We start from the raw sequence: 14,897 nt of genomic DNA, 5'->3' as shown, positions 1-14,897 counted from the left end.
ATCTGGGACCCGGCCAGAACCTCATTTGGCCTCGTGGGGCTGACAGAGAGGGAGCCAGCCCGGCCCCTGGTGCACGGCAGCATGCAGGGCATGGTCCCGTCACCAGCATCCCATTTCCTGGGCGTGTGTGGGGTCCCGGTCCTGCCCTTGGGAGGGGCCAGGCCCGAGTGCGGCCTGCACAGGCCCCTGATGTCACCTGGCTCCTGCAGGCGTGCACTGCGAGATCAACGTGGACGACTGCAACCCCCCCGTGGACCCCGTGTCCCGCGGCCCCAAGTGCTTTAACAACGGCACCTGTGTGGACCAAGTGGGTGGCTACAGCTGCACCTGCCCGCCCGGCTTCGTGGGCGAGCGCTGCGAGGGCGATGTCAACGAGTGTCTGTCCAACCCCTGTGATGCCCGCGGCACCCAGAACTGCGTGCAGCGCGTCAACGACTTCCACTGCGAGTGCCGTGCCGGCCACACCGGTGGGTTCGAGGGCCAGGCGGGGCGAGCAGGCCAGTGGGCACGGGTGAGCCTCTCACACCCGCTCTTGTCCCCAGGGCGCCGTTGTGAGTCGGTCATCAACGGCTGCAAGGGGAAGCCGTGCAAGAATGGGGGCACCTGCGCTGTGGCCTCCAACACAGCCCGCGGCTTCATCTGCAGATGCCCGGCGGTAGGTGCAGCCACGGGCGGGGGCAGGGAGGGCTGGACCCCTACCCCGGCCCTGGGCAGCCCCCAGGGGCCTTGAGCCTGGGCCTGCACACGTGCCGGAAAGCAGAGGCTGGCTCGAGCATCTGGGCTCTGTTTTTCTTGGTCTCTTTGAGATCATATCTTCTGTCAATAAGCTTTATTTTCAGAGCAGTTTTGGGTTTACTGAAAAATTATGCAGAACGTGGAGAATTCCCACGGCCCCCTCCCCCCACAAGCGCACTCTCCCCGGTGTCAGCATCTGGCCTTCGTGTGCTACATTGTCCGATTGACAGCCAGCCCTGAAACATGTTGCTGAGTCCAGGCCTCAGTGTAGGGCAGGGTCATCCAGCGCTGAGCATTCTTTTTGGGCACAACCGCCGTTAGAGTATCATGCGCAGTTTCTCGGGGCCTAGAAATGCCGTGTTCCACCTATGCATCCACCCTCCCAACCCCAGGGATCCCCGGAGCTTTTCACATGGGGAGAGTGCTTCTCAAAGGGTCGTGCTGCCCAGGGAAGGGCTGTGCCCGTCTCCCAGGTGGGGACGCCGGGTCCCGCCCTGACTGCTCCTGCGCCGCCTCCCCACAGGGCTACGAGGGCGCCACATGCGAGAACGACGCGCGGGCCTGCGGCAGCCTGCGCTGCCTGAACGGGGGCACCTGCATCTCGGGCCCACGCAGCCCCACCTGCTTGTGTCTGGGCCCCTTCACCGGCCCCGAGTGCCAGTTTCCAGCCAGCAGCCCCTGCGTGGGCGGCAACCCCTGCTACAACCAGGGCACCTGTGAGCCCACGCCCGAGAGCCCCTTCTACCGCTGCCTGTGCCCCGCCAAGTTCAACGGGCTCCTGTGCCACATCCTGGACTACAGCTTCGGGGGCGGCGTGGGCCTCGACATCCCCCCGCCACAGATCGAGGAGGCCTGCGAGCTGCCCGCGTGCCGCGAGGAGGCCGGCAACAAGGTGTGCAGCGTGCGCTGCAACAACCACGCTTGCGGCTGGGACGGCGGCGACTGCTCCCTCAACTTCAATGACCCCTGGCAGAACTGCACGCAGTCCCTGCAGTGCTGGAAGTATTTCAGCAACGGCCACTGCGACAGCCAGTGCAACTCGGCCGGCTGCCTCTTCGACGGCTTCGACTGCCAGCGCGCGGAGGGCCAGTGCAAGTAAGGCCGGGGGGCGGCCGCGCCTGCCCTCGGTGCCCGGGGCTCGCAGTGCAGGGGGAGAGCCGTCCCCTCACTGCAGGGACATGGAGCAGGGAGAGAGCTGTCCCCTCACTGCAAGGAGAGAGCCGTCCCCTCGTGGAGCAGGGAGAGAGCCGTCCCCTCATGGAGCGGGGAGAGAGCTGTCCCCTTGCTGTGGAGCAAGGAGAGAGCTGTCCCCTCATGGAGCAGGGAGAGAGCTGTCCCCTCACTGTGGAGCAAGGAGAGAGCTGTCCCCTCATGGAGCAGGGAGAGAGCCGTCCCCTCGTGGAGCAGGGAGAGTGGGCAGAGGAAGGTCTGAGCTCAGATGCAGAGCAGCGTGCAGCCAGGCTCTGGCCCTGGTTCCCCCAGTGGACAGAGTGGGCACGTGCCCCTGGGTGTGGCCTGGGGCGGGCAGCGGCCTGGGGGTGGCGCCAGCCCCTGGAGGCCCGGGCGTGGAGGGAGCCTGAGCGTGCCTGCCCCACAGCCCGCTGTATGACCAGTACTGCAAGGACCACTTCAGCGATGGGCACTGCGACCAGGGCTGCAACAGCGCCGAGTGCGAGTGGGACGGGCTGGACTGTGCGGAGCACGTGCCCGAGCGGCTGGCGGCCGGCACGCTGGTGGTGGTGGTGCTGATGCCGCCCGAGCAGCTGCGCAACAATTCCTTCCACTTCCTGCGGGAGCTCAGCCGCCTGCTGCACACCAACGTGGTCTTCAAGCGCGACGCCAGTGGCCAGCAGATGATCTTCCCCTACTATGGCCGCGAAGAGGAGCTGCGCAAGCACCCCATCCGGCGCTCCGTGGATGGCTGGGCCACACCTGGCGGCCTGCTAGGCCACGTGAAGGCCTCATTGCTTCCGGGCAGCGGGGGTGGGCGCCAGCGCCGGGAGCTGGACCCCATGGACATCCGTGGGTGAGTGAGCCCCTAGCAGCTTTCCTGGGCCAGGCCCTCCCCGACCCCAACCCTCAAGGCTCCTCCCCCAGGTAGGCAGTGCTGTTACCACTTGATGTAAAAGAGACTGAGGTTGCTAGAGGACCTGGGACTTGTCAGGGCTCACCACAGGTGAGGGTCAAAGGCAGCATTCCCGCCCAGGGCTCTGGACCCCACAGCCCATGCCCTGGGGCCTGGGGCCAGCTCCCAGGAGAGGGTGAGGTTCCTGAGGCCTCTGTCCTTCTGAGATGAGCGATAGGAGTGCTCACGGCACCCAGGAGAACCAGAGGGCAGCGGAGCCAGGGTGGGAGAGCACTTTGAGGGGTGTCCGTGCGAGTAGCTGCTGCGTCCCCGGCTGATTTCTGTGCTTGACTTGGGCTGGCCGGGGCACTGTCCACCTGCAGGGTGGCTCCTGTCCAGACCCGGCTCCCTGCTACCCTGGGCTGCCCCTTGGGTTCTGGGGTTGCTCTCTCCCCACCTGTCGCGGTGACACCACCAGGAGCCAGAGCTGGTCACTGGAGGCAGCTGGCTGGGTGGGCGCAGGGAGGAAGCCTGTGGTGCGAGCCCCCTGACCCGGCACATCCCCCAGGTCCATTGTCTACCTGGAGATCGACAACCGGCAATGTGTCCAGTCGTCCTCACAGTGCTTCCAGAGCACCACCGACGTGGCCGCCTTCCTGGGCGCACTCGCCTCGCTGGGCAGCCTCAACATCCCCTACAAGATCGAGGCTGTGCAGAGTGAGTGGCTGCCCTGCGCCCCAGCCGTCCCCGAGGGCACAGCTCACTTGTGTGTGGGGAGAGGCCACTGGCGGGGGTTCGGTCTCCCAGTGCCCCAAACGTTCTGGCTCTTTGTGCCTTTGCCCCCCCCCCCCCCCCCCCCGCCGGTGTGTGGCATGCAGAGTCCGGGAAGTGCCTTTCTGGAATTTTCTGCCTGGCACATCCTCCCCACCTGTAGTGACAGCTGTGGGTGTGGCTGGCCCATGGGACCAGCATAACGTGCCAGAAAGGGGGAGCCTTTGTCGCGCCCCACTCCTCCCTGATTTTCCTTTGTTGGGTATTATTTCAAAATCATTACAGCTTTTTTAAAAAAGCAGAGAAGGAGAGAGTGAAGAATTGATCGGTGTCATGTGAAGTGTTGAAGTTTGTATCTGGAAAATCCCCGTAAATCCTTTGTCTTAACAGCTCAGTGCAAGCGCAGCGATTCGAAGTTGCTAATCCCCCTCCGTAAAGGAGAAGAAAGTAGGAGCGTCTCCAGATAGTCGGCTGGTGCAGGAGAGAATTTAGCAATAGTTTGCAATTCTGATTAATCGCGTAGAAAATGACCTTATTTTGGGGGGCGGGATGGAGGAGAGTGGGTGAGGAGGCGCCCGGCCGCCGAGCCAGTCCACTGCCCCCCGGCTGCCTGCCTGCCGCCTAGCCACCACCTGATGGCCGGGCGCCGGCCCGCGGCCCCTGTGCCCGCAGGTGAGAGCGTGGAGCCGCCCCCGCCCCCGCCGCTGCACTTCATGTACGTGGCCGTGGCCGCCTTCGTGTTGCTCTTCTTCGTGGGCTGTGGGGTGCTGCTGTCCCGCAAGCGACGGCGGCAGCATGGGCAGCTCTGGTTCCCCGAGGGCTTCAAGGTGTCAGAGGCCAGCAAGAAGAAGCGACGGGAGCCCCTGGGCGAGGACTCCGTGGGCCTCAAGTTAGTGGACGCTGCCGTGGCCCCTGGGGATGCGGGGGTCCTGCCCCTCCTGACCCTGGTCCACCCCGCATGCTGAGTGTGGTCCTGGGGGCTTGGGGTGTGGGGTCTGCTCCTCCCGACCATAGCGCACCCCACATGCTGAGTGTGGTCCTGGGGGCTGGGGGTGCGGGGCCTTCCCCTCCCGACCACGGCTCGCCCCGCATGCCGAGTGTGGTCTGAGGCATTGGACTGCCGCTTAAGCCACGGCCTGGGGGGTTTCCTGGTGAGCCCCGCTCAGTCTCGCTTCCCCGACTTCTTACCCTCAGGCCCCTGAAGAATGCCTCGGACGGTGCCCTCATGGATGACAACCAGAACGAGTGGGGCGACGAGGACCTGGAGACCAAGAAGTTCCGGGTGAGTCGGGCAGGCTCCAGGGCGTCCCCAGTGTGCCCTGTCCCCACCCCGGGCTCGACGTGACTCTCTACTCAACCTTCTTCGTTAGTTTGAGGAGTCGGTGGTCCTTCCCGACCTGGATGACCAGACAGACCACCGGCAGTGGACTCAGCAGCACCTGGACGCCGCCGACCTACGTGTGTCCGCCATGGCCCCCACGCCACCCCAGGGCGAGGCTGACGCTGACTGCATGGACGTCAACGTCCGTGGGCCAGGTGGGTTCTCAGCTGGCCACCTGTACCGCCCCCAAGGGGCCGTCTGGCCAGGGTCACTGTCATCCAGCAGCCGGCACTTCCCTGACCCCATAGCCAGCCTGTTTCCCTCCCCTGAGCCCCCAGGGCCGCTGTTCTGGAAACCTAGTGAAGGGAACAAGGTGCACGAGTGCCGGGAATCTCTCTGCCTTTTAGCTGCCCCCCATCGGGCTCTCTGAGCTCACTCTGCCCCATACATTAATTTTTTCTGACTCTGCCCTTGGAGGCTTGCGACGTATTGATTTCCTAACTGCAGTTTCTTACGTCACGTTCACTTGGCGTGGGTTGACGGTGAAGATCTCAGACAGGTTGGGAACGCAGCCACAGGGCTCTCCAGTGCCTACTGGCCACTTGGCAGCAGGACTTGGCTCTGTCCCTTGGGAAGCCCAGGTCGATGTCAGCCCTCTGTGCGCCGCGTCCACATGGCTGCCCGCAAACTCAGGACCGTCATCAGGCTCCCCAGGAGCCACTGCTGGAGGCCAGCCTTCCTGACTGAGTCCCCACCCCTGTCCCTGCCCTCACTACAGATGGCTTCACGCCCCTCATGATCGCCTCCTGCAGCGGAGGGGGCCTGGAGACCGGCAACAGCGAAGAGGAGGAGGACGCGCCAGCCGTCATCTCGGACTTCATCTACCAGGGCGCCAGCCTGCACAACCAAACTGACCGCACCGGTGAGACCGCCCTGCACCTGGCCGCCCGCTACTCACGCTCCGATGCGGCCAAGCGCCTGCTGGAGGCCAGCGCCGACGCCAACATCCAGGACAACATGGGGCGCACCCCGCTGCATGCAGCCGTGTCTGCCGACGCACAGGGCGTCTTCCAGGTGGGCAGCTGCTGCTGTGCATGTGCCTTCCTGCTGGCCTGACCTGCCTGCCCTCCTCCTGGTCTGGGCAGGTGGCTGGGTCGTGTGGGTCCTGGAGCACTGATCCCAAGCACAGCCTAACAGGGACAGCTGGTGTCTTCATCCTCAGTCTTTGGAGTCTGAACGGGATGCAAGGGTATCAGACTCCATCCGTCGCCCTTGCAGGGGAGCCAGGCTGGAGGCAGTCACCCAGGAGGCCAGGGTGACCTGCAGGGGTGGGCAGGGCCTCCTCACTCCCTACCTAAGACAGGCTCCTGGTCCCATCGCGACCGCCCCTCGCAGCCTCGCTCCTCCCTCCCAGCCTTGGCCGGAGGCATAGCCTGTGGCGGTGAGAAGAAAGGTTTAGAGCCGCTGGCAGTCTGTAACCCTGGGGCTTTGGCCCTGTGGGGGGCCCAGGGCAAAGGTGGATTCAGGGATTTGATGCCTGGGTCTCCTGGGAGCGTCCATGGCAGAGGTTCCTTTTGCCAGCCGCTTCCCTGCCGCGAGTCCCCGGGCTCGGGGCAGCCCTGCCCTGCATGGACGGGCAGGTAAGATGGGACACAAATCAGAGGAGTCATCCCCAAGCTTTTAGCTTAATATTTTTAACGTGACATCCTTGTACAGAAATAAGTTGAGGTTAGCTGAAAGAAAACAGCCTGAACGAGCCCCCGGAGGCCGGCCTGGCTGCGTTTGCTGTGGCGGCTTTCTGGCACGTAGAAACGTGAATTCCCACGGCGCTGTGCGGGCATGAGGCCAGTCTTGCACGCTGCTTGGCGCCCGGCTTTTTTTCACCCACCAGCAACAGTGGCCGTCCTTCTCGCCTGTGACCCCAGGCGCAGCAGCATCCGAAGGGCGGCCTGCACTTCTCCCGCGTGCCTGGATGGACGCGGTGTGGCTCAGCAGTTCCGAATGGGGTTCCAGCCTCAGGAGCCAGAGTTCAGGCGCTGGCTCTGCCCCCTGTGGCTGGGCAGGGACTTGACCCCTCTTTGTCCTGGGGTGGCCATGGCAGCCAGGCCCACCTGAGAGTAAGGATTAGATGAAGCCACACATGGTCACCAAGGGGGCTGGTCTGTGGGGGCAGTGCTGCCTGCGCTCTGCTCCGTGGCTGTCCAGTCTTGCTGGGGCCATTCAGACCCCCGGAGGGGCTTCGACCATGTCAGGCATCGGTTCCGGGCTCACGTTTTCCGAGCCTGAAGCCTTCCCTGTCACCCAGATCCTGATCCGGAACCGAGCCACAGACCTGGACGCCCGCATGCATGACGGCACAACGCCGCTGATCCTGGCCGCCCGCCTGGCCGTGGAGGGCATGCTCGAAGACCTCATCAACTCGCATGCCGACGTCAATGCCGTGGATGACCTGGGTAAGCCGGGCTGCCACCCAGCCCTTGGAGGATGGGCCCTTTGCCACCTGATCTGCCCCAACCTTGGCTCTGCTTCCCCGACACAGGCAAGTCCGCCCTGCACTGGGCCGCTGCCGTGAACAACGTGGAGGCTGCCATCGTGCTGCTGAAGAACGGGGCCAACAAGGACATGCAGAACAACAAGGTGGGCCAGGGGCCGGCGTGGGACTGGGGCGGGGCTGGTGAGTGACTTCAGCCAGTGCTGCTCCTTTCTGGCTGTGGGATCCCCAAGCCAGTGGTTTAACCCCCTGGGCCTCGCTTCCTAACTTATGAGGTCCTGGTGAGAACTCCCAGGCACGTCAGCACAGACCCCTTTGCTCGGTGCCTGTGCGCCATAGCTCTTTCCTGCCTTCGACCAGCGTTCCCTGCTCCCCTCCCGAGCGCAGGGCTGCCGCCACAGCAGGGCGTGCATCCCAGCACAGCGAGTGGTGAGGCTGCCCCTGTCCTATCCGTGTCACTGTGACCTGGATCTCCCCTTCTGTCCTTGGCTGTCACCAGGAAGGGTGCAGAGTGACGCTGGTGGGTTGGGGGGCTGGGTGCACTGTGAGGCCTACAGGTGTAAACATGAGCGGCTGCCTTCCTGCATGTGGACCCGCCCTCGCCTCGCTCCCCATTGCCACGGCCTGTCCCCTGAGGCTGAGGAAGTTCTTTCTTTCCTCCCCAACCCCAATCTGACCCCGCGGCTCCTGAGCCTGTCCCTGGGTTCCCCTGGGGACTTGGCACTGAAGTGCAGGTGCCCCACCTGTCCCGCCCCACACTTCATGAGCTCTGGTTGCATTTCAACCCGGGGTCTTCCTCCCTCCTGGGTGAGGGGGCCCAGCAGGTATTGAGCTCCAGGGGGTGCGGCTGGACCCAGGCTCCTGAGTCCCTGGTGGGGCCCCCACGTGACCCCGCCTTGGTTGGGCAGACTGTGCTTCAGAGACACAGGGATTGGCCGAAGGGCATCGGGGCCATGACCAGTGCCTTATGTGTACCAGGCAGGTACCATGAGGCCTCAGCCCCAACACAGCGGCCTCGCAGGGATATGTGGCATGTCTACTGTACAGACGAGAGGACTCAGGCCCAGGGAAGGAGCTAAGATGTCAGGGTCACTCCGGGGCCATCCAGATGGGGGCTTCCTGCCATAGTGCCCACAGGTGCTCTCGAGGGGTCCCAAAGCCCCTGAAATTGCTGCAGCATTTGCGTCTTGCAGTTTTGGAGGGAGAGAAGAGAGGCCACAGTTTGTTAGATTTCCACTGGGGGTCTGTGACCCCGCAGAAGTAAAGCCCTACTGAGTTAGGATATAGGGTCCCACAGACCACCTCTGCTTGGAGCTCAGAAGTATTTAAGAAGGTGTATTTAACGCTCTATTTTTAAAAAAAAAAAAAAAAGAAAAAGATTTAGGCCAGGTAAGGGTAGGATGCTGGGAGAGGTCAACATGGGCTTCCTCCCCAGAGGTGGGGTGTGGGGGTCGAGCCGTTGGTCCCTCTAGTGACAGGACATTGGTGAGGGTGACGCCCTCATCTCCCCATGCCCCTTCCCCCAGGAGGAGACACCCTTGTTCCTGGCCGCCCGGGAGGGCAGCTACGAGACCGCCAAGGTGCTCCTGGACCACTTCGCCAACCGGGACATCACCGACCACATGGACCGCCTGCCTCGTGACATCGCGCAGGAGCGCATGCACCACGACATCGTGCGGCTGCTGGATGAGTACAGCCTGGTGCGCAGCCCCCAGCTGCACGGCGCCACGCTGGGTGGCACGCCCACCCTGTCACCCCCACTCTGCTCACCCAATGGCTACCTGGGCAACCTCAAGCCGACCGTGCAGGGCAAGAAGGCTCGCAAGCCCAGCACTAAGGGCCTGGCCTGCGGCGGCAAGGAGGCCAAGGACCTCAAAGCGCGGAGGAAGAAGTCCCAGGACGGCAAGGGCTGCCTGCTGGACAGCTCGAGCGTGCTGTCGCCCGTGGATTCCCTCGAGTCGCCCCACGGCTACCTGTCGGATGTGGCCTCCCCGCCCCTTCTTCCCTCCCCTTTCCAGCAGTCTCCCTCTGTGCCCCTCAACCACCTGCCCGGCATGCCCGACACCCACCTGGGCGTCAGCCACCTGAGTGTGGCAGCCAAGCCCGAGATGGCCGCGCTGGGCGGGGGTGGCCGGCTGGCCTTCGAAGCAGGGCCACCGCGCCTCTCACACCTGCCCGTGGCCTCCAGTACCAGCACAGTCCTGGGTCCCGGCGGCGGCAGTGGGGTTATGAATTTCACCGTGGGTGGGGCCACAGGCTTGAACAGCCAGTGTGAGTGGCTGTCCCGGCTGCAGAACGGCCTGGTGCCAAACCAGTACAACCCACTGCGAGGGAGCGTGGCGCCGAGCACCCTGAGCACGCAGGCTCCCGCCCTGCAGCACGGCATGATGGGCCCGCTGCACGGTGGCCTCTCCGCCAGCGCCCTGTCCCAGATGATGAGCTACCAGGCCCTGCCCAACACACGGCTGGCCACCCAGCCTCACCTGGTGCAGACCCAACAGCAGCAGCAGCAGGTGCAGCAGCAACAGCAGCAAAACTTACAGATGCAGCAACAGCAAAACTTACAGATGCAACAGCAGAGCATGCAGCCGCAGCAAAACCTGCAGCCACCAAACATCCAGCCGCAGCAAAATCTGCAGCCACAGCCGCCCCCGCCACACCTCGGCGTGAGCTCAGCTGCCAATGGCCACATGGGCCGGAGCTTCCTGGGGGGAGAGCCGAGCCAGGCAGACGTGCAGCCGCTGGGCCCCAGCAGCCTGGCGGTGCACACCATCCTGCCGCAGGACAGCCAGGTCCTGCCCACATCGCTGCCGTCCTCGCTGGCCCCGCCCATGACCACCGCCCAGTTCCTGACGCCGCCCTCGCAGCACAGCTACTCTTCCTCGCCCGTGGACAACACCCCCAGCCACCAGTTGCAGGTGCCTGAGCACCCCTTCCTCACCCCGTCCCCCGAGTCCCCCGACCAGTGGTCCAGCTCATCACCCCATTCCAACATCTCCGATTGGTCCGAGGGCATCTCCAGCCCGCCCACCAGCATGCAGTCCCAGATAGCCCACATTCCGGAGGCCTTCAAGTAAACAGCCGGCGCCCCGGCGGGACCCTGAGCTTCCTTTCCCAAGGCCCGCTGGGGTGTTTGCGTGCGCTCCACAGACGCCGGGACCCACCAAAGGAGGTGTTTTTTTTTTAAGAAACGTGTTTTTATACAAAATAAGAGAACACAGATTTTAATTTTTTTTTTAGTATTTATTTATGTACTTTTATTTTACATGGAAACACTGTCTTTTTATTTATATGTACTGTTTTCTATGGCACCAGGTAGAAAGTTTTATCTGTTCCAAGAAAATAAAGTAGTTCTCAGATTTTCCTTACATATTTGTAAAATATAAACAAAGATTCATGATTTATAAATGCCATTTATTTATTGATTTTTTTTAAAATTCAAAATCCGAAAAGAAATGAGGTCAGAGAAAGGAGGTTTGAGCTAGCATTGTCCGAAAAGCTCCCGGGCTCTGGGGCCGGCTGTGATTTCCCCAGGCGCCCCCCACGCCCGCCCCGGACCCCCTCCTCCCAGCCTCCCCAGCCCCTGTGAGAAGAAACATCTAGAGACAGGAGAAGCCTTCACACCTTTGTCACATGGGCTAATTTGCATCTAAAATAAGAAAGTAAGCTATAAAACGATGTGGTTTATATGTTGTGGTGTTCTTTTAATGATCTTTTCGAAAGGTGTTCTCGGCGCGTCGCAAGAGTCCGCTTAATGGTACAATCGTGAATCTTTGTCGCAGGCCCAGTATTAAGTAGTTGCTCTTTGCTCTTAGTGGTCTCTTTCCTTCCGGAAGCTCCTCTGCCCCCGCACCCCCCTGATGTTTAAGCCTCGTGTGGGATATGTCAGCAGTGTAGGGCCCACCTTGGACGCCATGTGGAGAGACCCTGCCCTTTCTGGGGAAGGACACTGCCTAGGCCGCCCCGTTGGAGGCCCCAGCATCTCAGCTTGAACAGCGTCTCTGGATTCAGCAGAAGACGGACTGGCACAGCGGGGGCCTGGGCTCGGCTCAAGGACCCCACTGCTGAAGGGCCCTGTTTCCATAGGAGACTTGCCAGGGCAACCTCCATCGAGGCTTTGGGAAAACATGGCCGTGTCCGAGCTCGGTGCACAGAGGCCGCTCGTCCAGGGCCTGGCACGGCTTGGTGGGGTAGCGCGTGTGGGGTGACAGGCCTGCTCGTAGGTTTGGGGGGGCGTGCACCCAGGGGAGGAGCAGGTTCTGGCGGTATCAAGTACAAGCCTGTGGCACAGTCTGTAAATACATTTTTAAAGGTGGATTTTGTTTAAAAAATCTGAATGAACAAGTCTGTCGGGTCCTCCTGCTGAGGGATGTCAGAACGTGGCTCCGCCCACAAGCGAGGCCTGCAGCTGCTGGAACCCACCCTGAGGAGTGGACCTGGGGAGGGTCCTGCCTCCACCCGCAGCCTCGGCAGCTTCTCGGCCCTGGTGGGGGCGACACTATGCCACCCCTAGTGAGCATGACCGGACACGTCCTAACATGTTGATTCTTAATGTGTTTTATAAAATAGAGTGTAGTTTACAGAAAAAGAAAACTTTTTTAAAAAAGTTATCTACAAGCAAAACTGTAGGTAATGAAAATGATGTATTTTTTTTCATCTTTTTTTGTTAACTGATTTGCAATAAAAGTGATGCTGTTGGTCATCCAGATTTTGTTAAACTCGGCCACGGTGTTTGCTCACTTTCTGGGAGGGAGGGAAGGCCCTTCTGCTCTGAGGTAACCAGGAGTCCTTCTGCCCTTTCTGGCGGAGAGCGATGGAGAGAGACCAGCCAGCCCTGGCCCACGGGTGCTGGGGCCACACTGTCTCTTCAGAAGTTCTGCCGGTGTCTCTGCGTCTGCCTGGGCCGGGCCCCGTGCAGGGACGGGGACACGGCAGTGAGCAGGGCTTGTGCAGCCCCATTGCAGGGGACTCGCATGTCTGGGGTGACGTAGCTATGGGGACACCAGGCGCTAGACTCTCCCACCTGTCTGGGCCACAGAAGGGTGAGGCATGGCTTACGCAGCCCAGGGAGCCCGCAGCAGGCAGGAGGGCCGCGAGGAGTGGCCTGGAGGCCACAGAGGAATCCAGACCCTAGCGGAGGGTGAAGGGAGCCACGGAAGCATCTCAGCAGAAGCACTGTGGGGTGACACAGCGAGTGGGGAAGGTTCCGCGCACCCAACGGGGCCCTGGCTGAGCAGCACTGTTAACTCGGGAATCCTGAGCAGGGCCCTCAGACCCGGCTCCCTGCCAGGGACCCAGATGGGCCTCCCCTTCTCTCTCCCGCCTCTGCCTGTGCCTCTGCCTGGCCCCACCCCCAGGCCAGTGGATTCAAACCAGATGAAAGGGAGAGTCTGAAACCCCTTCTACTGCCCCTGGCCCGGCCTATCCAAGCACAGGTGTGAACACAAGGTTTCCTCACTGTGTTTGGATGCTTCATTCCTGCCTGGCGTGGTGCTGGGCACCAGGACACGTGGACAGGACAAGAGTTTCCAGGAAATGGAAAAGGGCAAGTGGCCCAACTTTCACCTTCAGAGGGAGTGGACTCAGCCTGAATTCTGCCCAAAGAATTCCCAGCACCCTGAAATTCCACTCCTAGGTGTACGCCCAAAAGAAGTGAAAACTGTCACGAACAAGTTCATGTAAACACATGTTCACAGCAGCGCCGTCCACAGCAGCCAAGCGGTGGGAGCACCCCCAATGCCCGTCAGCTGATGGATGGATGGATGAACAGCCTGTGGTGGACCCACGCTCAGATGATTACTTTTATGTGTCAATTTGGCTGAGCCATGTGGCCAAACCTGCGGGTGTTTCTGGATAAGGTTAACATTTGAATGAGTGGCCTGAGGGAGGCAGATTCTCTCTCCCCGATGTCGCTGGGCCTCATCCAAACAGTCGAAGGCCTGAACAGGACAGAAAGGCTGAGAAGAAGGGACGTCCTCCTGCCTGACCCCTTGGGCTGGAACATCAGTTTTTTCCTGCCTTTGGGCTTCTTCTGAAACGTCAGCTCTTCCTGGGTCTCAAGCCTGCTGACTTTCAGACGAAAGCTTGCAGCATCGGCTCTCCTGCGTCTCAGCCGTTCAGACTCAGACTGGAGCTGGACCATCAGCCCTCCTGGGTCTGCAGCTTGCTCACCACAAGGGACTTGGGGCTTCTCAGCCTCCGTAATCATGTCAGCCAATTCCTTACAGTAAGTCTCTTTATATCTATATCTATATCTATATCTGTATCTGTATCTCTATATATCTCCTATTGGTTCTGTTTCTCTGGAGAACCCAGCCTAGTACACATATAATGGACTATTATCAGCCATAGAAAAAGAAGGAAGCCCTGATACTCACTAGAGCACAGACGAACCTTGAAAACATCATGCTGAGTGGCCGGCCGGTGACCCAGTGGTTGAGTTCGCGCGCTCCGCTTCAGCGGCTCGAGGTTTTGCCGGTTTGCATCCTGGGCACGGACATGGCACTACTCATCAGGCCATGCTGAGGCGGCGTCCCACACAGCAGAACCAGAGCACAACCAGAGGCACTCACAACTAGAATACACAACTATGTACTGGGGGCTTTGGGGAGAAGAAAAAAAAAAAGACTGGCAACAGATGTTAGCTCAGGGCCAATCTTTAAAAGAGAAAGAAAGAAAGAAAGAAAACATCAGGCTGAGTGAAAGAAAGCAGACACAAAAGGCCACATAATGCATGACGGCATTCGTATGAAACATCCAGAATAGGTAAAATATCCAAATAGGTAAAAATAGAGACAGAAAGCAGATTCGTGGTTCCCTGGGCTGGGGTGGGGCAATGGGAAGGGACTGCTTACTGGGCCCGGGGTTATACTTTGGAATGAGGAAATGTTTCAGAACTCGATAGAGGTGGTGGTTGCACAGCGTTTTGAATGTATTAAATGCCACTGAATTGTTCGCTTCAAAATGGTTAATTTTATGTCCTGTGAATTTTACCTCAATAAATTATTTTTTAAAAAGAAAGTACTGCTAGCAGTGTTTGAACTTCCAAGAAGGTCATTTGGGTTGTGGGATTCCTGCAGACACAGCAGGATGGGCGTCGGGGGACCCATGGGGCTTAAGGAGAACCTCTCTGCTTCCCAAAGCCTTTGGAGCCCCCGGCAGCCAGGAGGAAGCCGGCAGAGGAGAATCACGCCGTCTCTGAGCCTTAGCCTTCTCGAGTTTGGACTGGGCATGCAGGGAACCCGGTCCTGCACATGTCCTGGCAGGTGGGGACCTGGGGGAAGGCCAGCCCAGTGCCACAGAGGGCTGGCCAGTGCCACACAGTGTGGGGAGCCCCTGGGCAGACAGGCTCTGCCCTCCCTCCCAGTCCCTTCCTCAGGTGCTCAATCCTGGCATGGCCCCCGGGCTCTGAAGCACTGGCAGAGATTCCCTGGGCCCCAGAGGCGCCTGCCACAGGCTGAAAAGACACCTGAGACCCTCCCATTCTTCCCACTGGGGCCCAAACCTGCTCCCGC

General features: G+C 60.9%; 1 protein-coding gene across 1 annotated transcript in view; it reads left to right on the top strand.

Annotated features, from left to right (window-relative positions):
* NOTCH1 (notch receptor 1) overlaps nucleotides 1–14,403 on the top strand; it is a 51,363-nt gene extending 36,960 nt beyond the window's left edge. The window contains exons 23-34 of the mRNA XM_014863819.3: nucleotides 210–467; nucleotides 543–655; nucleotides 1,259–1,830; nucleotides 2,333–2,761; nucleotides 3,369–3,517; nucleotides 4,244–4,460; nucleotides 4,766–4,853; nucleotides 4,942–5,107; nucleotides 5,671–5,966; nucleotides 7,198–7,345; nucleotides 7,432–7,529; nucleotides 8,910–14,403. Coding sequence (XP_014719305.3) covers nucleotides 210–467; nucleotides 543–655; nucleotides 1,259–1,830; nucleotides 2,333–2,761; nucleotides 3,369–3,517; nucleotides 4,244–4,460; nucleotides 4,766–4,853; nucleotides 4,942–5,107; nucleotides 5,671–5,966; nucleotides 7,198–7,345; nucleotides 7,432–7,529; nucleotides 8,910–10,460 — 4,085 coding nt within the window. The 3' untranslated portion in view covers nucleotides 10,461–14,403. The remainder of the gene's footprint in view (nucleotides 1–209; nucleotides 468–542; nucleotides 656–1,258; nucleotides 1,831–2,332; nucleotides 2,762–3,368; nucleotides 3,518–4,243; nucleotides 4,461–4,765; nucleotides 4,854–4,941; nucleotides 5,108–5,670; nucleotides 5,967–7,197; nucleotides 7,346–7,431; nucleotides 7,530–8,909) is intronic.
* Nucleotides 14,404–14,897: the final 494 nt, after the last annotated feature.

The sequence above is a fragment of the Equus asinus genome, chromosome 10 (genome assembly GCF_041296235.1).
Source record: "Equus asinus isolate D_3611 breed Donkey chromosome 10, EquAss-T2T_v2, whole genome shotgun sequence".
Classification (NCBI taxonomy): Eukaryota; Metazoa; Chordata; class Mammalia; order Perissodactyla; family Equidae; genus Equus; species Equus asinus.
This window is presented reverse-complemented; position numbering and strand designations above follow the sequence as displayed.